This window comes from Camarhynchus parvulus, chromosome 2 (assembly GCF_901933205.1).
Source record: "Camarhynchus parvulus chromosome 2, STF_HiC, whole genome shotgun sequence".
In the NCBI taxonomy this organism is placed as follows: domain Eukaryota; kingdom Metazoa; phylum Chordata; class Aves; order Passeriformes; family Thraupidae; genus Camarhynchus; species Camarhynchus parvulus.
In genome coordinates, this window is record NC_044572.1 from 137,896,515 (window position 1) to 137,918,581 (window position 22,067).

Sequence of the window (22,067 nt, forward strand, 5' to 3'; positions counted from 1 at the left end):
TGGAGGATGCTTCATTGCTGACAAGGGCATCCCCCAAGTCTTGAGAAATAAGGGCAGTAAAAGGAGAATTCTTCCTCACTGTGTGCAGTGTCTGCTCACTATTGCACTGCACTAAAGCAAAACCAGAAGAGCTGGTCTGGATTTACAGCCAAGCCCTGCCCAGCAGAGCAGAGCCCTTTGCTCAGGTAACCCCTGTGCTGTGCTGCATTTAGACAACCCCTGCACCCGTGCAGCAATTCACTGCCCAGACCCAGGGACTGCCACTGGGGAAGGAGACTTGAGGGTGGGCAAACAGCTCTGCCCACCTTTGGGTGTTGGAAACAACCTGAATGAGAATGCTCAGACTGCCAGGTGAAAATTGTTGCTAGAGAAAACTCTGGGGTTTTTTTCCCCTCCTGTTCATGACCTGGATCAAGCTGGATCTTATTTAAATCAAACAAAATACTTTTACTGTATAATAAAAATTCCATGTTTTAATACATTGCCATGCACAAATGAAGTCAAACAATGCAGAGTACAAAATTGTCAAATATACAAAATGATAAAGCAGATACCCAAAGCTTCCAGAGATCATGCCCAAAGATACCAAAAACTTGATATTGGTTTTAATTTTATTGTTTAAAAGAACTCCTCCCTCCCGCCCGGGCTTTATTTTTGTTGATTTTTGAAAACAGAAGGAAGTAAAGACTGAATATAAAAGCTGTAAGTTGGAATTAAGTGATGGCCACTTTGTATACTAAAAATTAGCTTGCATGATAAGTTTTGTTTTGGGAAAAAAGCACTACTGTGCAGCTGAACACCTTGGATGCCTGGGGAAATGCAGTGTACATCAAACAAAAAGGCACACTTTTGTCTCATGCCACCTCATTTGGCTCCATCATTAAAAAGTTCAGCCATAGATGTACTGGGAATAACAGTGTGTCACTTTATAAGCATTAGAGTGCTGGCATCTTCCTAGGTTATCAACCAAGTTAACATTAAAAGGAGATCACTGGCTTAGAGCATTTCCTTAGTGAATCTAAACCAGAACTGAGTCCAAAGGCAGCAGGATCAGACACAGCTTGCTGGCTTCAAGTGACTGCTTTGACCATGGCCAAGGGTTTGCAGTCAGCCTTTCTGCATCCCATGTCCTGCATCAAGTGACCAGATTCCCCAGGACCTTGATCCCAGCCTCCCTCTCACTCCCTGCAGCTCATGTCCATCATCAGAGGCCGATGTGGATGCACCAGCACAGCCTGGTATCTGATTCTGTCCATGGGCTCCTTTTTGGGAAGCAGCCTTTGGAGACAACTCAGGTGCAACTGCAATTCCATCTGCCTGACATCCTCAGGGTCATGTTCAAACAACCTTAAATTCAACTCCCCAAAGCAGAGGACCCCAAATTTAGAGCCCCCTTTGCTGGTTTATGGTGTGCAGAGCCAGGCAGGCATTCCTCCCATCTTACCCAGACAGTGAAAAAGAAACAATAATTTCGAGGCAGGTCCAGGTAGCTGCAGTCCCTACAAGAAACTGAATGCAAAGCCCAGCATGTCCCAAGGTACTGCCCTGCCACCTTCAGATTCTGCAATATCTGTGAGAAATTTAAAAATACACATCTTAGCCTTGCCAAACATCCCTGCAGCTTAGTGCAAAGCAAAGGAGTCTTCTCCTGGGAGGACACATCCCCTCTGGGGAAATGCTGGTCCTTCCCATCACCAGGGGATTGTCCAGTCCTGCCAGGAAATGTCTCCTGCTGTGGCTGCAGGAGCTACTCAGCACAGACAGAGCACTGCTCTCTGCCTGTGGGGTAGCCCAGCATGGCTCCATTCCTCCCCTTGGTCAGTGGGGCTGGATTCAGGGGAGAAGGACAAGATGTGAGTCTCATGCTGAGATGCTTTGCATAGGCTGGAAACTCCTGTCCCTCTGTTCTTCTTCTACTGTCACTTAATCTCTTTTCCACCTTTCTCAGAAGTGCCGAGAAGGAGCCTCTTACATACAAGGGAAGTAGACAAAGCTCTAAAATTACTCCAAACATTTCTTTATGTATCTGCTCTTGAGACCAAAACCTGGCTTGGTAAGGAAAACTTCTGCCTAGATGTAAAGCTGACCTCTCAATATTGAAAAAAACCCAAACAACTTATAAGTCCCCATAGCATCTGATGGGACAATCTGAGTTTTTTTTCCTTCCCTGCACAGCTTCTTATTGCTTACATGCAGTTTTGCTGCAATACCAATCTCTCTGCTATAAAAACCCCTGTGTTTTGCTATTTAATTTGGTGACTCATGATATTAAATAGATAAATTCAAGGCAAATGCTTAATAGAAGGAATGTGATTAGAGGTGTAGCAACTACAGAGCATTTTTATTTTCTGAGAAACTATTTAGATATATTTGGAATTAGTACCAGAAAGGAGCTTTTCATTTCCTTCTTAGACTGAGCCTGGTCTGAGCTTGAGCTGTGATAATGCTGTCAGTCCTACTCTTATGGCAGAAGCAGATGTTAGAGTCATGTGCCAGTCCAGCTTCGCCCCATTCCAGCTGGCCCCAGCCATGCCTGTCACAGAACACTCTCCTCCAGAGCTGTGAGGTGTCCAATACCAATCTGCAGTAAGTATTGCTTTTATAGTTTCCCTTGTTTGTGTGAGCTGTTTACTCTTTAGACTGTACACCCCAGTTTGTGCTTTCCCCACAGTTGATGAAGCACGTGGAAGATGACTCCAGTGGTTCACACTTGCCTTGTGCACATCAACAGTGGTTTTGTGAGATCTGAATCAGACACCAAGTACTCCTTTGCTTATTTCTGAAGTACAACATTCAATCCAGTCAATGGTAACAGGACCCAGTCTGGCAAAAACCCACTGCTGGGAGCAGCTGTCATGTCTCTGGGTAATCCCACTGATGTAATTTCACTTCCAGGGCTTTATTAACCAGCTCCAGTGGGGCTCCTCATGACAGCAGAAGTTTGCTGTCTTTGAAGCAAGGAACCTGTGTACTGTGCCCAGCTGCACAGTGATACAATCACCCTCTCCAACAGCACTGCAGCTTCTCTGCCACTTGTTGCAGACACGAAAATCTGTTTCTTGCCAGCAAGATGCTGCCTCCTTAAGAGGCAAACCCACAGCTGTTACGACTTACTTTGACTACACATCCACATGGCCCCATCATTTCCATGCACATTTTGTCCCAGGCTGCCATCAATGAAAAGCTACAGACTCTTGGTATGTCCAAGGGTTTTGTTGTCCTTTTTTGTCCAGTTATCTTCCTTTAAATATGTGCAACAGAACCTTACAACTTGAGCAGACCTAGTGATGCTCATACCAAATGCACAGCTTTCCACAGAAGCTGTTTAAATTAATACAATTTTGTGGGGGAGAGAAAAAAAAAGAGGATATAGATCGCCCTGCCTTCCTGTAATATTGGAAACTTCAGGATATTTTTAATTCAGAAGTTTACATCTGATGATCTAGTCTAATCCTTGCATAACACATGCCTAATAACTTCATCCAGTAATTGCTGCACCGAGCCTGGATTTCAGTTTGAGGTAGAGCTTATTGACTTAGAAAAATACTCTGCATACATTTAAAGACTTTATGTGATGGAGAACATACCAGGTAACTGAGTAAGTTGTCTCCACTAGTAATCATCCTCCCTGTTGAGTATTTGCACTTAATTTCTAGCCTGAAATCAGTTTCCAACCAGCAGAGCACATAATTTCCTTTTCCTCCAAACAGAAGAGCTACCTGCCTTCAGACAGTGCTTCCCTGCCCAGGTAGAAGATTGTGATTGCAGACAGAGATCAAGTCACTGCTTCAAATTGCTTCTGAGATAAATTAATAGCTTGAGCTTCATTAGCTTGACACTATAATGAGACCTGTTTTCCTGCCCTTGAATGACACTGGGAACTATTGAAAAGAATCTTCCCAGGTTGTTGATACTTTATTTGAAAGACTGGAATGGCATCGCTATTGCCAGGTCCTACATCCCAGCTGGCAAAGGCATCTCTGGGGCTGATGCTGAACAGATAATTTATGACACCTTCACAGCCACTGTGTTATTGCATACTCCCCATGCTACTAAGTTGGACTTGCTGCCATCTCTCCTGGATTTTTAACTTTTCTGTTCTCCAGGTTATTCTCCAGTACTGACCTGCTCAGATGATTATTTATTGTGCCCCTGTTTTCGTCATCTCTGGCTGTTGCCAACAGTAATTTTCTCTTTCCCTGGGGGGTATATTGAAAATAGAGCAAACCTTGGGAGGAGCTCATCAGAAAGAGTCTCAGTGAGAATAATTCATATTTACAGCTATTTTTTGTGATCAGCCTGTAATCCATTTTTAATCCATTAAATATGGGTGATATTGATTTTGCATTGTGGTATTTTGTTCTTTATCAGAATCAAATGCTCTATAGGAGGCTAAGTATAGTATACCAGCAGAGCTTCTTTTCTCAACAAACCTTTGATACCACAAAAATAATAGCAAGTTTATTTGGCATAATACAGTTCTATAAAAATAATATGAACGATTTTATCAGTTTTTAATTTCTCTAATGATTACACCATATCAACTTTTCCACTACTTTGCCTAAGACTGATAGGAAGCTAATGAGTCTATAGTTTTCTGTATCAAACCACTTATTCTTTTGCATTGGGCCTGTCTAACATCACACTTAGCTTTGCTATGACAGTATTTATTAGGATATATGTAAAGTCTTTGGTGTAACCAGCCCTAACCTATTTGCCACTGACTTCCCATACATTTTTGGCTTCCTTCATTAAGCATCTACTTTCCTTACTTGCTGATTTATCCTCATGAGCCTGCCTAATCACCCATACATTATGTTGGTGGGGTTTTTTTCCCTCCAGATTACTTTCCTGAATTTTACTATAAGAGGTTGCAGGTAATGCTGGTCATATTTTCCCCTCACCCATCAATTTTAATTATACCAAAGGACCTTCTCTTTTTAAATTAAAATCTTATTGACAGCCTATATATACCGGGGTTAATTGCAGTCCTGCAGCAGAACTGTTCAAGGAGACTCTGATGGCAGAGATGGTAATTCTTAAGGGGACCAATGTGAAAAATGCAGGGTTTCACTTTGCTTTATTTTGAATAATGCAGATCTTTTGGCTTTGTGGCAGGTGGAGGGAGGTTCATTTTAGTGATCACAAAAAAATGCCACCTCGATGCTGGCTCCTTGGCTGGCACTAATCAACACATCTCTGGAGCCTGTGATGGAGTAGTGCCAATGGAGGTCTGCCAGGGTCCAGCATGGGGTCTTCTGAAAATTCAGGGCAAACTCAGAAGTTTGTAATTTTTAATGGTTTAATTTCCTCAATGACATTGGAGCTGCAGTTGAGTGACAACACTTACCCTAAGGAAGAGACAGGGAGGGGTGGACTCACTGGTACAGCACTGCAATGCATCTGGACAAGCAAAGCCAAAGAGCTCATGGAGCTTTTCCAAACTCCCCTCCTGGAAGGCTGCCTTTCCCTTAACAGAATAAATGGCAGGTGTTCAGGCACAGAAAGCCTCCCAGATGAAAAAACCCGAGCAACCAAAGAGGGCAAAGGATGATCTCAGCTGCAGTGTGCCCTCTGGGGTCAGCAATTCCTTCAGGTTTCTGGTGGAGGCCGTCTCATGGAGCGAAGCACTCGGGATGGCTGAGCTCTGACAGGGATTCCTGGAGGGATCTGATGCTGAACCTGGGCACAGGGAAACCAGGGGAACGTGGCAGCAGGGGCAGGCTCCGGACTGGGAGGAAGGCTGCAGGTCTGCACAGGAACAGGGTCCTGGTCACAACCCTGCCTTGTCTCACAGATAACAACTGGTGATCACTGTAACAGCAGCACGACCTTGATGAATTTATCTATCTCCACTGGCTGATAATGGCCGCTTTATGAAAACAGCATTAGTCTTCCACTCTTTTGCAGTGAACTAATGGCTCTGAGCATATTTAAATTCACTTCCTTTGCCGGAATAACTTATTTGCTCCCTTTCATGTTGACTTGGTCTTTGGCACTCTCGACATAAATGATTTATTGACTAGAGATAAAGCATTCTTTCTCCTGAACTGTTCCTGCGACCCAGGCAAAAGCGGATATGTCTGGTATTAATAAGGTGTTCAGCATAAAAAATGCAATAGACTTGATTGTCTGCACTCAACAGCCTTTCCGAGAACACAGTACCTGCCCCCATTCATAAGAACAAAAACCTCTCCCACATGTTTATTTATATTAAAAAGTTTTCAGAAGAATACGCTGGGATCCAGATAGTTGTTCAGGAGATGTAGAACATTTCATAAATATCCCTGAGGAAGCATGGCCTACTTTGGGAGAATAACAGCGATTAAAAAAATCCAAACACAATGAATAGTTAAATACAAGCCAAAAAGTACAGTTATTTCCTTATGGCTCTGGCAGACAGTCACACACGTGAGAAGTGTCACGGGGCTCGGGGGAGCTATGCTTGCAGTTATCCACATGCATAGGCTGGCTGCAGGATGGAGACCAAACCAGCTTCAGGGGAGGTTTGTCCAATAGGCACCTACAGCAGACATCTCTCAGAGTCTGGCTATTCAGGGGTCTGGACTTGATTTTCACATTTCTCAGGGCCTATAACACTGCTTTTCTAGGTCACCATAGCTAAAATCCTGGGAAGCTTTTAAAACAAACTGTTTTAACAGGGTAAGTGCACACATCTAAATTCATGCCCATATACTGGAAGATGTTCAAAACTAACATTGATACAAAAAAAGCTTCTAGTGGCTCTCTGCCTAACCCAACTTCTTCTCACACACCCTTTAAAGATAACATTCTCTGATAAACTCTTCTTTTATCATTCAAATTATTCTGGATTTTTTTCACCGGGTAGTAAAATAAGAGAACTCCTACTGTAGAAGTATAGCATTCTCTTTTAATTTAATATATCAATCAAAGTATTTTGTTTTTAATTGCTTTAGCAACATGAAATCGATGTCAGTTGTCAGAGTGTGTTTTGAAAACCTGTAGCAGAAAGAGCTGTAAAATTTGCTGAAGCTTACAGTGGACCTGTGCCATGCACATGGCCAGCTCTATTGGTATCAGATTCCAACCTGCGACCCTATGAAAAGCTCTAAAAAGTGCAAATGTTGCAATTGGCAAAGATCCTTATGTTTTAAGGAGAATTTTTACACCAATTAATTTGAAATTAGGGACCAGGATTTTCAGAAAGAGAATGTAGAAGCTTACTACTCTGTAATTCTTGGGAACTCCATTTGAGAATCCATGGAAAGACCCAAACCATTAAAAATCACTAGCAACTTCTGAAAATCTTTGTCACCAGTAAAAATATTTTGCTTTTGCACTGAGTGCTATAGAAGTATCCACTATGCTGAATCTGAGATGGGTGGAGAGCTGAAACCTAAGCCCATAACCATCTAAAAAAATTAAACCCTGAAGATAATTATCTGTTTGTTCTACAGACACCCTCAGTGGTTGACCTTCCATTCTCTAGCAATGAACTGCACAACAATTTTTAAGAATTATAATACAGGAGCTTCCTCCAGAAAGGTGCCTGTGACTTACTCTAACTGCACATTCTCTCCATCACTGCATCTTCACACAGCATTGTCTCATGCAGAGTTTGGAATTAATGCTAACAGCAACTCTATCAGGCTGGAGAGAGTGACAGTCTTTAAGTACACAAAAAAGCTACCTTTGATTTTAAAGAAAGAAGCAACAAAGAGGTAAGCCCCCTCAGAATGTTGATGACATCTGTTCATTATAAAGAGTGTGCTGAGAAGGTCCTGATGTAAGGGACAGACACTAATTCCACTGAGTCCCCATGGAAGAAACAGCACCACAGCCAGCTGTGATACAACCAGTGATGAGGTCAGCCATTCAGAGACTGAACAAAAAACAACGTTCAGATTGAATGCAACAGTCATGAGCCTGCTACAGTATATTGAAAGGCTTATTGGAACCATTTGCTTATTCCCAGTTCCTACCAAAATACTGTTTTGAGTAGAAAGTGGAAAAAGTTAATGAAGAAATCTGCCCTCTCCAAAGGGAGTGTCTTGCTCCTTAGAAGTATAGTCTTACACTTTACCTTTTTAGAGAGTTTGGTTTGGACCACAATTTCCCAGCCCTGCCCAAAACATAAGTGGTGGCCAGCATAAAGAACCTGAATTCTTCCAGTTTATTCTGGTTTTATTGCAGACCAAACCCAGGGTCACATACATGTCTGAGAAAGGCTCTCTCCCTTGCCTCTCCCTCGCTGAGTTAGAAAACACACTGGCACACCAGAAACAGGACCCTTTGATATTTGGTGGGTGAGAGGGAGAGCAGACACAGTATCCTACAGCTCATTCAAACTACCCTGGTTTTGGCTACCTCTGTGACAGCTCTTCTCTAAGTCTTGATAAAAGAAGTCACATCTGCCACGTGCAAATCTATCTACACAACCTACTGTGAATCAGTGAAGGGATGCTAGTACTGGGCTTAGTTTGGATGCAGTCTCAGCACAAACACTGAAACATATCCTCAGTAATTTAAAAAAGGACCATTATATATATATGGACTGTGCTAGTTCTGTGAGAGAAGCACATATGAAGTGCTGATATTGTTTAACAGAATACCATTAGACTGCAAAACTAACACATACAAGACGTTTACATTCCTATCAGGGTGTAATATTGTGAACATATCCACTGAGATTGGAGAATTGTTGTAAGTTTTTCCTAAAACATCATGCCATCTGCATACATAATAAAAGAATCCAGTAGTTGCCATGCTAAAACAGGACTTCTAGTGAAGGGCATAGACAGTCCCCTAAAGGGAACTCAAAAGTTATGCACAGTGATGAAGACTGGAAGAAATTTTCCAGCTAAAGGTCTGTCAATGACCATTTTCAACAAATTAGATCTTTTGGATATTTTGCACCACATATTTACTCCACAGCAAACCAGGTCTCCCCAGCTGAGTGGGCTGATTTTTCTTCAAGTTTGTCTTCAATCCTCCATGGTCATCTTCTGGCAGCGCCATTTATTGTGGTTTTTTCATGAAGGAAAGTTCACTTTCATCTCAAGTGGCAGGACAGCAGCTTTAGAGGCTGGAAATGTTTATGGAGAGTTCTCTGCTGGGGCTGTGAGAAACAAAACAGAAATCCAAAACCAGACTGTGAGTATAGAACAGAGTAAAGAAATTATAATGCATTTCAACTAAAATGAAAAAAGTCAGGTTTGAGCTTAGTAAATGTACTCGTAGAATATATATTGTGACCCTAGAACTTTTTTTAATCAACTTCATTCACCAACCAAAAAACTCTTAATCCATTCCTTAGATAAGTATAAAGTGCAGACCAGCAATAATTTGCATGATCTAACAAATCCTACTTGAAGTTTATTGCTTCATGTAAAAGCACATCTTATTCTTCCTGTAGTCTGAGTCCCAGAGAGCAGGGCTCTTCTGTTTGGTTGGATTTGCATTAACTACTGAGGGCTTGATAGTCAAAGGCTGGAAAGGCTCTGCCAAATGCCCAAGTAGTGTTTGATGTTCCCACACACTTTCTGCTGTCTAAGATGGTGAGAACTGACCATTGGTGCATAGGTGTGAAAACAGCTCACCCACATCCTTCCCCCCTTCAGACCTCATAAGATAATGAGGAGGTTGCAGAGTTTCTCTTTCCCCTGCTAAGCAGTACAGCACACTCAGAGCTGGGGGCTGCTATGCTGTGCCTGAAAGCCCTTGCAGAGGTGTACAGCCATCACACCACAGTGGAGGTCACTTTTAACTTCTCCCCTCCATCCAAACTTGTCTTTGAGAAGCACAGCAAAAGGACAAGAGGCAATGGACACAAGAAGCAAAAAGAGATATTCCAGTTAGATGCAAGGAAAAAACTCTTCCAAGTGAGGGTGGTTACCTTTTGGACCAAGTTCCTGACCAGGCTGTGGGACCTCCACCTACACAGAAATCTGTAGCTCAACCAGATGAGTCCCCACACAAGCTGATGTGGCCCTGCTTCGAGCACACTTTACTGGAACCATCTCCTGAAGCCTCTTCCAACCTAAATATTTTTAAGCTTGTACATTTTCTGAAGGGGATTTGTGCTCCTTGTTCTGCCTTTCTGAACAGGAGATGAGTGCCTGTGCAGAACTGCTCACACTGAAGCACAGTCAGTTGTTAATTCAATGTCCAGCACATGAATGCTTGTAAGCCCATCACAGGCTCAAGCTTCTGGGGCTGAGGAGCCATGCAGAGACAAGCTCACCATATTATTTCATGGAATCCTAGAATCATTTAGGTTGGAAAAGGCCTTTATGATCATTGAGTCGAAGTGTTAACCCATCACTGCCAAGGCCACCACTAAAATGTTTTGGGAGGTAGCTTTGTCCATCACCCAGCCCTCACCCATCACCTGTTTTATGGACCAGATCTCTGACCATGGCAGTGCTGGGATAGGACTCATCAGGATGGGCTTTGCACCCTTTCCAGCTGACATCCTGCTTAGCTCATGAATGCATGTATCTGTAGGTGTGGGAAGAGCTGCACTCTTGGGGTTTTGGGGCCAGATTCCCAACTGTGAAGCTAACAGGATACTGATGCTGCCAAGGCAGCGTTCACATCAGCTGAAACTCAGGCTGGCAGTGGATTCCTGCTTCTCGCTCCTTCAAAATCATTCCTGGTAGGCTCTTCTCTGTGGGGTGTGGGCTGACTGGCTCTGCCAAGTTGTCACTTTGCCCATATTTGCCTCTACCAACCCCAAGCTCTTGGAGCAATGGACATGAAGGTCTGATTGAGCCGAGAAAGCATGGGATGATAAATCAGTAGGTATTGCACAAGACTAAAAAAAATCCACCCACTCCCTGCCATGAGCACTTGACCCCTGAGTGTAAATATGCCCTATGAAATAGAGGAACAGTAAAAACCAGTTTCCTTAATTATTTCCCTCCTTATGTGGGCATATTTACCTGATTACAGCGCTACTCTTGATTTCTGTTTTATAGCTGCTTTGCTTTTATCCTCCAGGTTCTCTAGGGCAATGTTCCCAACACCATCTACTGTCATCTACCACATGAGATGCCCGCATCAGTAGTGGCCTGAGAAAGATGCACATTTCAGACCCAGCAACTGGTTTCACACCATGGAAGAACATACAGGAAGGTTCTGAGCCTTCAGCTGGTGTAGACAGATAACTGACTGCATCCCCCAAGACAGAAAAGAAAGCAGTGGTGACATAAGCAATTTTGAAGACAAAGGGCAAATCTGTGGGGAGGTTTTAAAATTGGAGAGCAGCAAACAGGTACTTAATCTCAAAAGTATTTGATTTCAGGTGAATTAGAGGGTGTCTCCCATCTGTGTAGCATCAGTGGAGATAAGCCTGTCTCACAAAGGCCCGTCTCTCTTTCTTTGAGCTCATCTGCTGCAAATAAGAGAAAATTTCAAAAGCTCTCTGAAGCAATGGAAAATACCTTGCTTAGCCACAGAGCTGGAGGACTAAAAAAAAATGGGCAAACTGGCTAATTATATCAGGTCAGGCCTCAGGACTGCACTCATGCTGAAATTCCCCAATCATCTCCATTGTCTCAGTCATTAGCTTGTCCTTGTACTTAAGTCTGAAATGAGCCAGCTGGCCCTTCAGACAGAAACCCATGAATGAGGAGAAATGCAACTGATGCCAACCTGAGCTCCATCCCCACCACAGAGGGAGCACAACCACTTTGAGCCATGCAGAGGGTCTGGACACAACTGCCAACACTGAGCAAGCAGACAGTAGTAGCTCTGTCAAGCTCTGCATTTAGAGCAAGCAAACTCAGGCTTTAGTGGTGGTCATGTAGCCTGTTTCTTCTCACTTTGTCTTTTGAGGACAGGGTTTTAGAAGCATTTATTCTTCCTCATTACCTGCATCATTTTTTGTGCCCAGCTGGAGGCTCCTCTAAGGACCCTGGTTTTGTAACAGTTCATACCCAGTGTTTACTGAAAGTAAAGATCTTTATAAAACATATCACAAATGAGCAGTTGCCTTTGAAAACCCAGCCTGAGACAGTAAGCTCTGGAAACAAAGACAGCCCTTTGCAGGGGGTGTATATGCTTACCAACACAACAGTAAACAGAGCTAATCTCACATGACATTTTCAAGAAGCTGATGCAGAAAAACAACTATCATTTCAAAGCCAGAGATGTATTTCAGTTTTTGAGTATCTGTGCTGTGTGATTTTGTCTGAGAAAGGGACATATTTTAGATTCATTTTGAACACATATTAATTCAACTCAACCTAGAGGTATTACCTATTTGTCACATTTCCATAATTGAGGGATTCTGATAAAGAAAACAAGCATCTATTATCTTTGCTAGGTTTACTCTCCTGGAACTAATTTTATACTAAATTTCTAAAGTCAGCACATTTCAAACACAGGATTAGAATGAAAAATGTCTATTTCCAAACATCCTTCTACCATCTATTCCTTGGAGTCTGTGAAAAACTGCATTTGGCTTCATTTAGAAATATTTTTTCTGTGTTAGAAAGAACATAGGTATCTCACTTCATGTGTCTCATGTCACTTGAGACATTTTAATATGCTGTATATTACTGCAGACTTGTTGCATCTTGTTATTAACTAACTAGAGTTCATATAACTGTCCAGTTATTGGGGATGGGAGGGACCTTGAAGATCACCCAGCTCCAACCCCCCTGCCGTGGGCAGGGAGCCTTGCACTGCACCAGGTTACTCAGAGCCCCATCCAGCCTGGCCTTGGACCCTGCCACAGATGGGGCATCCACAGCTTTTCTGGGCAACCCTGCCAGGGCCTCACCTCCCTCACAGTACAGAACATGTTCCTAAAACCTTATCTAAACCTGCTCTTTTCAGTGGAAGGCTCCTTGTCCTGTCACACCATTGTGGAAATTCTCTCTCTAGGCTCACTGTAGCCCCCTTTAAGGTAAGGGGAAGGTGCTATAAGGTCTCCCTGGAGCCTCTTCTTTGCCAGGCTGAACAGCCCCAGCTCAGCCTGTCTTCATGGGAAGGTGTTTCAGCCCCATGATCAATTGAGTGATTCTGGACTCCTCTGAGCTCATTCCAAGAGGTCCATGTCCTTCTTATACTGGGGACTCCACAGCTGGACACAGCACTCCAGATGTTGTGTGTGTCCAGCTCTGGGGCCCCCAACAGATACCATTACCATTGAAGAGTTTTGGACCCTGATAAAAGAAAATGCTTGGCAGCCCAGTCATAGATTTACCCTTTATTGTGCATTGAATTATTATTAGCACTGAGGTGTGAGAGAAGGAGGCATCCCTCTAAGGCTCATGGCAGTCCATGTAAAAAGAAAGTTCCTTCTTGGAGAGCTGCTGATCCCAGTCAGGCACCATGGTGGAAGGAGAACTGGCAGGGGCTGGGAAGTGCTGCCATGGGGTGGCCTTGGCAGGGACAGGAACCACTTACCCCTGTACTTTACCAATGAAGCTGTACCTGCACTTAGTTTCACTCTATCACAAAGCCATCCCATTCCTGCTCTGTGTGGAGAACAGCACTTCTGGTTCTTTTAACCTGCAGCTAAAGGCAGCTGCTGCTGCACATCCTCCTTACATAACAGGTCACTGATAACCAGTGCCAGAGATCCAAGGTTACCTCCAACAATTGCCTGTGTGGAGCCAGCTGGAGCCAGCAGCCAGAGGGTGGCAAAGCACAGCCCCAGCCTGCTCCATCCACCCTGACCCCTCCTCTCTTCCAGCACAGGCTGCAGGTCAGGCCTCAGGGCTCACACAGTGCCACAGCCCTGCAGCCTCTGCTAAACAGGGGCACATTAATCTAGGGACTGAATGCAACATCCAGCAGCCAAGAGAATACAGACATGTGGATGCTTTTTGATAAAAGTGCCAATTTTGTTTTGATTCCCAACCAATCACGCCTTAGTTCGAATTGCCTGATTTTCCCCTCATTACTAAATCTAGTAGCTGATACAGTCTTGAAGGTAATTTAATGTTGTCAAATGCAATTGTCAAATGGTGGGAAAATACCAAGGAGGAAAGGAAGGAAGTATCTTCTCACTTTCATTCTTTAATTTGGTTGCCAAGCAAGAAACCAAGATTTTGATTTTGGAGTACCTTTGACAGTAAAAGTGGGTCTGTGAGCACAACACCTAGAGCATCTAACATAGGAATCCTAATCCCAAGCATTTGATATTCTTTAATGAGTCCATGCAAAATAACTGTAAAAGCCAAAAATACGTAGAATCAAATGTTGTTTTCCCTTCACACCTACTTTTCAGGGGACAGTTAAGACATGTTTGTCATTAACTATAAAACCCAACCATGAAACAAGACATTTTTTGTTGAAATGATCAGGGACATTGATGTATCATCACAAGACTCCAAAAGCAGAGTCCTTAAAACAAACAGCAGCTGACATATAAATTGCTATTTCTGCAAGGATAAATTCAAGGTTTCTTTTTCTTCTTCTGGACAACTTGCTCCCATAAGCAGGTACTCTTAATCCTCCTGGATAGAGCTTTAATATCTGTTGATACCATCACCATAAATACGCTCCTGAATAAATATTCCTGCATGAGATCTAGGGAAGAGATGGCATTACAAGCAATAAACTCCTTGGTGTTATTTATGTATTGCTGCACTGCTCACTGAGTGTCCAGGGCCCAGACAAGGGCTTGGAGGGGGCAGCTAGAGCACAGCTTGGCACAGCCTACATGGTGACTACGAGGGTATGTGGGATCCTGGCTCACTCCCAGATGTGCTGTCCAGATCAACAGCACATCTCAGCTCAAGGAAGGCTTCAGGGAGCCTTCCAAAGCAGTTTAGACAGGATGCTCAGAGTTTTAAGACAGATGATGAACATTCAACAAGCTCAGGCAAATCCCATCCTCTGTGCTGTGTCTCAAGAGATAACTCCTTTCCTGCCTGTGATGCTGGGCTCTCCAGCCTGCATCAGGCACTTCTGAGATGAAACATTTCTGGGAGAATGGATGTCGTGGCAGATGCTCTCAGCAGGTAACCTTCTGAAAAGACAATTAGTCAGAGGTTATAGCAGCTGCTCTGTGGAACACAGTTGGTTCTCAAAGAACGGGTTGAAAATGTAGTTGTCCAAAATGTGTTTTGCTAAGCTATTCAAAGCCATGAAATAGTCAGATTAGCCAAGAGTCTCTGCATGAGTCACATACAACCCCAGCTTCCTTACCAAAGCCAATCTCTCAGCAACTTTACTAGGTTAAACAAAATGAGGACACACATTGATTCTGTGTGCAGATGATTTGTGCAGGAATTTTGGTTCTTTGCCCTTTCCTTCAAAAATCAGAGTTCTTGGTGGACAACTCTCTAAAGTGCTTGAGCTCACACTCTAGCCTTGTTTTGAAAAATAATCTTAAAAGGCTTTACATCTTCTGAACTTGATTTTACAGTGTGATCTGAAAACCTCGGGACAAAAATCTGTCCCAAGAAATTATGTCCTTTCTATGCCTGTGCCTAACCAGCCCAGCTCGTGAAAATTTCCCAAGCTTAGAAGTTTGGTTCAAAAATCAGGAAAAAATCCCAGGAGAGATTATTTCTTCTTTCAAAGTGGTTCATTCATCTCAACTCAAGATGCTTCATACACCCCACCACCCACCTGCTGCTGCAAACATTCAAAGACAACAGAAAAGCACTTGCATTCAACAGATTATGATGATATCCTTGAATTAACAAGCAGTTAAAATATTTTGAAAAATTATATGCAACTGCTTCCTTAATGCTTATGGGCTCTTTCAAAGAAGTCTCTTGACCTACTGCACACCTCCCTATCTATCATTGTGAACAGTGAACTGGCTGTCCTGAAGCATTTTGCCCAAGAAACTCAAATTCTAGCAAGCAAAGATTTAAAGGAATGTAATGCTAAGGAGTCTAGTAGTCTTATCTGGTGCTGTCTGAAACTGAAAATGCATATGAGATTGCTGACTTTATGCCTTATCATGCATCTCTCTCACTGCCTGGCTCTAATCAGTTCTTGGTCTCCCAAGTAGTTCTGGGGTGCTCTGCAGGAAGTGACAAGGCTGTCCCAGATGAATGGCATTTCCAGGCTGTGGCTCTGTGCAGCCATGTGCACTGCACTGTGAGCCTTTGCACATCCACTGCTGTCACCTCCAGAGACTGGGCTTCAATATGAACCTCCAGGAACTGCACAAACTCAGTGAACTCAAAGAAGACACAGCCTTTAGTGGTACTTCAGCATGCATGTAAGGTGCTTAACCACAGTCCCCAGGGGTTTGGTGGCTGCCCTGATCACCAGCTGGAACCTGTATTTGCATTTATTCTGCAGATTCTACAGCACACTTTCAAGTCTACTCTGCTCAGATGCATGCAGCAGCATTTGGGAATTATTCTGTGCATATCAGTTCTGTGCTTTATATCATCCTATTACTTGATTTAGGATTCTCAATGAAATATACATTAAGAAACACAATCAGATGAAACTAAAGATTTCACTGGAAAAATGGAAGTATTATAACAAAAGGGTTTGGAAACTTTCTGGAGCTACAACTCCCTCACTGGTTATGCAGAGCTTATGCAGGATTAATAGGTGGAACAAACTATCCACCTTTAGGGAGATATTCACTGTGAGATTCCCTGAAATGAAAATTTCCTTTCTGTGACTAACCAAGCAAAAAGGGAAATAATACCTACAAAAACCACCAAAGGACTGCACACATGTACACACACATTTACCACACAATAAAACAAAAATGCCTCATGAAACCTACAAAACCAGTCCCCACTCCTTAGTTAGCTGAACAAGTACATTTGTTTAGCTTTTTGCAGGAATTAATCAATATATACCCTTTATTTGCATTATCACATCGTGTTATCACTGTTTTCTCCAGGACCCTTGCACTGTTCTGAGCAGCAGACAGACAGAATGCAAAGAGCAATTTGGTACCACTTGGTGCTTGCTTTATTCTTGCAGTTCAGCATGTGCCCCACCATCTCATTTAATGCACAATGTCCAACCTCCATCTGGAAAATAATTACTGCTATTCCCATGGACACAGTGTCTAAACAAGTCACCAAAAAAGGCCTGAATTTCAAAATACCTCAGTGAGAAGACATGGCCTTATTTTACAGTTCCTAGTTCAGTACAAAGAGAGTTACAAGGCTGCACTGGTGCTGTCTGCCCAGCTCTTGTCTCCAGCAACAAGTGCTTCAGGCTGTCAGAGCCATGTGGGGCTCCTGAGGAAAGGGGGTTTGAGGAGCTTCTGGAGTACATACTCCTGAATGCCAATGATGCCTCTCCTAATCTGGCCCAAAGTCTGATTTTATCTCAAAACAGTACTTTACTGATTGTCATCTGAAAATGAAGTTGCTGGACCTTCAATGTTAAGAATCCATCATGGCCCTCCACGACCACTGGATTGTACAGGAAAAAAGCAGCTGCTATTTTAGCCTTATCAATCTGATTGTGACCAAGTCTTGCCAGGCATCCTCAGAAAGGTCTACACAACAATTAGCATGTTGCATATGCCACTACTGTTTTAAAAACAAAATCAAATAGAAGGCGCCTGGTCTCCTCCCAGCTGCAGGACCAGGCTCAGGGAGAGCTGCAGGTCCCATCCAAGGCAGGGATCCTCTTCTACCCCATGACTGATGCTGTGTCAAGACAACAGAGTGGGCCCTCCCTCCGTACATTGGGCTTCATGTCTCTGTCTAAACAGCTGGAAAGTGAACTACAGTGATCAAAGTGAGTTACCACATTTGAAGAGTCCCCTAGGTGATTACTATGACTGTATCTGGATGTATTCCCCAAGGAGATCCTAAATACTGGTAATGCTACCTTGGCAGAAAGGCTTGATAAACAAAGGATGGGTAGTTTGCTTTAAAGAAGTTCTCAAGTCTCAAGTCATGCATGAAGACTAAGTACTGAAATTATGTGGGCTGCACTGACCACAGAGCCAAGCAAAGTCAGTCATGGAAACCTGACATGTATAAAACAAAGCAAGCCAGTGCTCAGAGTGCATGAGCTATTCAGTCTTTCAGGGTTTTGGGGAGTTCCTGTTCAGCACAGGATTATTTGACTGGCTGCAAGTTGTGCTTCACTCTGATTTGCCCATTTCCTATCATTTTAATTTGGAGGCTATCCAAAGCACCTGCATATTCTTCTGTCTCTTTTTGAATCCTGCACATGTTCCTGAAAAGACGATTGCACTGAAATGGATACAAATGGTGACAGACCACACCATATGCTGTGGAGATGACGCTGTGTGTGGCTGCTGCCATCCCAAGCAAAATGCTGTGTAATCTGTCCCTTTGCCAAACAAAGTGGTGTCAACCATGTCCTGTGGGACAGTTTGCAGGACTCGCTGGAATTCTCCACATTGCCTTGTCTGCTTTCCCAAGGGAGCCCAGGCCCAGGAAGATGATCACTCCCCATCCTCACCCTCATGTGCCAGGCTGGCATCCAGCTCCCAGGGCTGGGACACGCTGTCAGTTGCTGCAGCAGAGCATGCCCAGTGTAAATCAAGGATGGGACCAATGTACTTGGTGGTAGAAAATAATTCAATACCAGGTAGAAACTGACCTTCAGATGTCAGACAGAAGGGCACTGCTACACTTTAAAGATAAGGGTTTGGGGTTAAATGTCGTATCAGGAAAAAGACTTTCATTCCTCATTCAAATTCTTTGCTTGTAGAACATAACAGTATGCACTGATGGATGCAAGAAAGTGAAATACGCAGCAGAGCAGCATCTCAGTGGTTAAGACAAAGGCCTTATCTGCCATATCACAGATCACTAGACTTCCCTTTGCTATCTAGCTAAATAAATACGTAATTGTTCTGCACAAACTGGAACAGCATAAAAAAAAGACATACAGCATATCTCTCTGCCACCTGGAAGCTTGTCTTTAAGGTTAGAGATGTAAATAAATAAAGCTTGTGTGGTTTTCTGAGATGATTCACTTTAACTTCTGCAGATAGTCTGATTAAAGCCAGCTGGGTATTTCCACGCATAATTGCAGACTGGAACCCCAGATAAATACAAAACACAGACAGGACTGGGATGGCAGAGTCCATCCCTGCCTGTGCTGAGCTATGAGAAGCAATTTGCTGTGCAGAGCACCAGCTCACTTGGCTCTGAAGTTTGTGTGGTGGCTGAACAAACTCATTCCACCTGTCCTAGAGAGGCAACCAGCCTACACTGCTGTCTGGGCTTCCACAAGCAGTAGAGAAAGAAGGGCCCTTCGAAGAGTGACCCACCTACCTACCTGTCATATTGGATAAATGATTCCTTGGCAGCTCCTCTCTTCTCTGATTACCAAGAAAGCTGAATGATGAGCTCAGAGTAGTTATCCACCAATTAAATGGCAAACAAGAGGTGACAGGAATTGCAACTTCATGCCTAATTTGATTGCTACAATTTCCAATTAGCATGTGAAGTGTAGGTACCACAATGTTCAGGATTAGCACGTTTCATGCTTACATTTTTACTGATATCAAGAACAATATAGATTCTGGTGAGGGATAAGAGCCCTAAATTCCTTTGAGGCCTTGGATATTGGAATTAGACAAGGAAATTACACACCAAATAATCTTCTTAAAAATTCATACACATAACTGAGATAATGAGATGTTTCCTGCAAAAAATCCACAAAGTACTAAAGTTTTGTAGAGGAATTATTTACTCAGCACTATTGGTATCATTTTGTAGCCAGACAATTTATTGTGCCTATGCTGCCAAATTGTTTCGATTTGCCACTGATTTCTTTTCATTTCCACTTCGACTATAGGAACAAATGAAGAGAAATTCACATAAGTAAATAAAATTTGAATAAACAAAAATAGTAGTTTGTTTGTTATTAAACACCTTTAATATTTTAGCTGTGGTAGGAAATTAGGTTGGCAAGCACTTGTAACTGGAAAAGTTCTACCATTTTATCTCAGGCCAAACAGTTTATCACAATTCATGTGCAGACAAATTTTCGTGCCTCAAAAATCAGGGAAAAATATGTAATGGGCTGTGGTAGTTCTCCCTCAGTGCCAGAACAGTAAGAATCCCAATTAAAATTTTGCTTTGAGGAAGGAAGAAGGGAAGGAAGGATTTTTGCCACTGGAGCATAAAACAGATTTTGGCTAGAAAGAAGATGGACAAGATACTCAAAAACCCCCAAGTAATTTGCACACCAAAGTCTTATTAAAGTCAACAAGACTTTGATTTCCAAGTTACTTGTGAAAATTTTCTCTGATGATGCCTACAAGTCTTTCAATATTTACCTTAAACAAGTGCTGACACATCATTTAAAAGCAGATCTGGGATAGCGACGAGTTTTGGTAACCCCTCAAGACATTTCTAAAGCCTCACCCACAGGAGACACAAAACTTCTGGCATGTCCATATGTCTGGAATTTTCAGTCTGCATCATGCATTTGTCTCTTTAGGGTAATTAAGGGCATGCCTCTGTGAACACAGTAGATGTGCAGCAGAACAGATGCTCTGCTGTGCCCTCTCCCCATGGCAAACACAGGGCAGTGCCAGTGGAGAGGAGCAAGCAACACGTGCTCAGCATTCATGAGAGAATGGCCATCTTCAGTGGCCTCACTGTCCCCTGGCTCAGGTAGCCACGCTGTCAGATTTGTTTCACAAGCCCAGCCACCATCACATAGTGCCCAGTAAACACAAACAGAACATCTTTTGCTAAGCCATTTTTTAACTTGTTCTCCATCACCTCTAACACACACCCTTCAAGGATTTTTTATTTGGTGCTCATCCCCACTAAGGCTGGACAAAGCTGGGTGAATCATGAAGAAATAGATGCTGGGACTGGTTGGCTAAGAGTTCAGCTAGGAGGATCCATGCCCTAGGTTCCTGAAGAGCCACTGTTTACACATTGTAAACATAAAATGCCTAAATGGACATAAAAATGAAGCTGTGATGTTGCAGAGACTGCAAAACTGAACAGAAAACTTATCAGAAAAACGGCGTGAGATGTTCAGGAACAGCCAGTTTGCCCTACTAATAAAAGGGTTTTTTCCTGGGAAAGTCTCAGATTTGAGGATTCTGGAATTTGGTCCTGAAGGGTATGGAAACTGGGAGAGCTGTAAATGTGTTAAATGTCAACTTCTTAATGAGACTGTCATTCAGCTTCTGCTTTCCATTCTGAGATTACAAAGAGAAATGATCTCACCTCACTAGGGTGTAACTACAACATGCTGCTGCAGCTCAGGGCTCCCTGTTTTTTCCAGTTTTCTCTGGTTAGAGAATCCCATGAGATTACTGTATCTGTGGCCTCTGTGGAGCATCCAGGAGACTCTCTGTGATCACTGGGCACTGCCTGCCAACAAGAACTTTTGTCTAACCTCCGGGCCCAGATTCCAAATGAGAAAGTCATCCTAATGTCTCAGGAAATTACATCTTCTGACATAGATGAAAGGTATTTATTTCTTCATTGCATATGACAATTGTTCATTGCTATTACACAGACCAGGCCACTCCAGTAAGCACTTCTAAATCCACTGCTACAAATCCACCCCAGATTTTCCTCTTGTAGATACTAATTGCTTCATGTAGAAAGAAAAAAAAAGCTTTTAAAAAAGGTTTTTTGCTTCTGATTCAGTCTCAAGAATTTAACCAGGAAATAACCTGTGAAATCACTGGTAAAGAGGTAAGACTTCTGAATCTGGTATTTAAAAAAGGTGATCCAATAGCTACCCTTCTCTCCTAGAAAACAAGTTTTTACGTGTGTTCTAGCTTTTTATGCTAAAGAACACGGTTTATGCAATGCCAAGACAGGGAATATCCCTACCTATGCAAACTCCTCATGGCATTTTGGTGTCTCTGCTGTTAAGAGTGCGCACATTCAGTGTTCCTTGGGGGTGCCTGATGGGAGTCATTCTGTTCACTGCTAAACCAGATTTCTTTTTGCACCTTAAAGCAATGGAAAGAGATTTGCTTTCAGCCTGTGGGCTGAAGACCGTGGCTGTGCTTCCAGCATGCACACAATGCTGGGAGCACAGCCCCATGTGATGAATCACTCAGTGGCAGAGACATTTCTCCAGTCTTTCCTCCCCTTCCTCCACTGCCCTCCTGCTGGCCCAACGCTGCTGCACAATACAATGGACCTGTGAAATAAGCCCATCAG

At 43.0% G+C, this 22,067-nt stretch overlaps 1 protein-coding gene across 2 annotated transcripts in view; it reads right to left on the reverse strand.

Annotated features, from left to right (window-relative positions):
- Positions 1–445: 445 nt before the first annotated feature.
- SAMD12 (sterile alpha motif domain containing 12) overlaps positions 446–22,067 on the reverse strand; it is a 175,770-nt gene continuing 154,148 nt past the window's right edge. The window contains exon 5 of one of the 2 annotated variants that reach the window (XM_030971755.1): positions 446–9,100. In XM_030971755.1, coding sequence (XP_030827615.1) covers positions 9,078–9,100 — 23 coding nt within the window. In that variant the 3' untranslated portion in view covers positions 446–9,077. Of the gene's footprint in view, positions 9,101–11,036; positions 11,055–22,067 lie in introns of those variants that run through there. The other variant, XM_030971756.1, reaches the window with a different exon arrangement.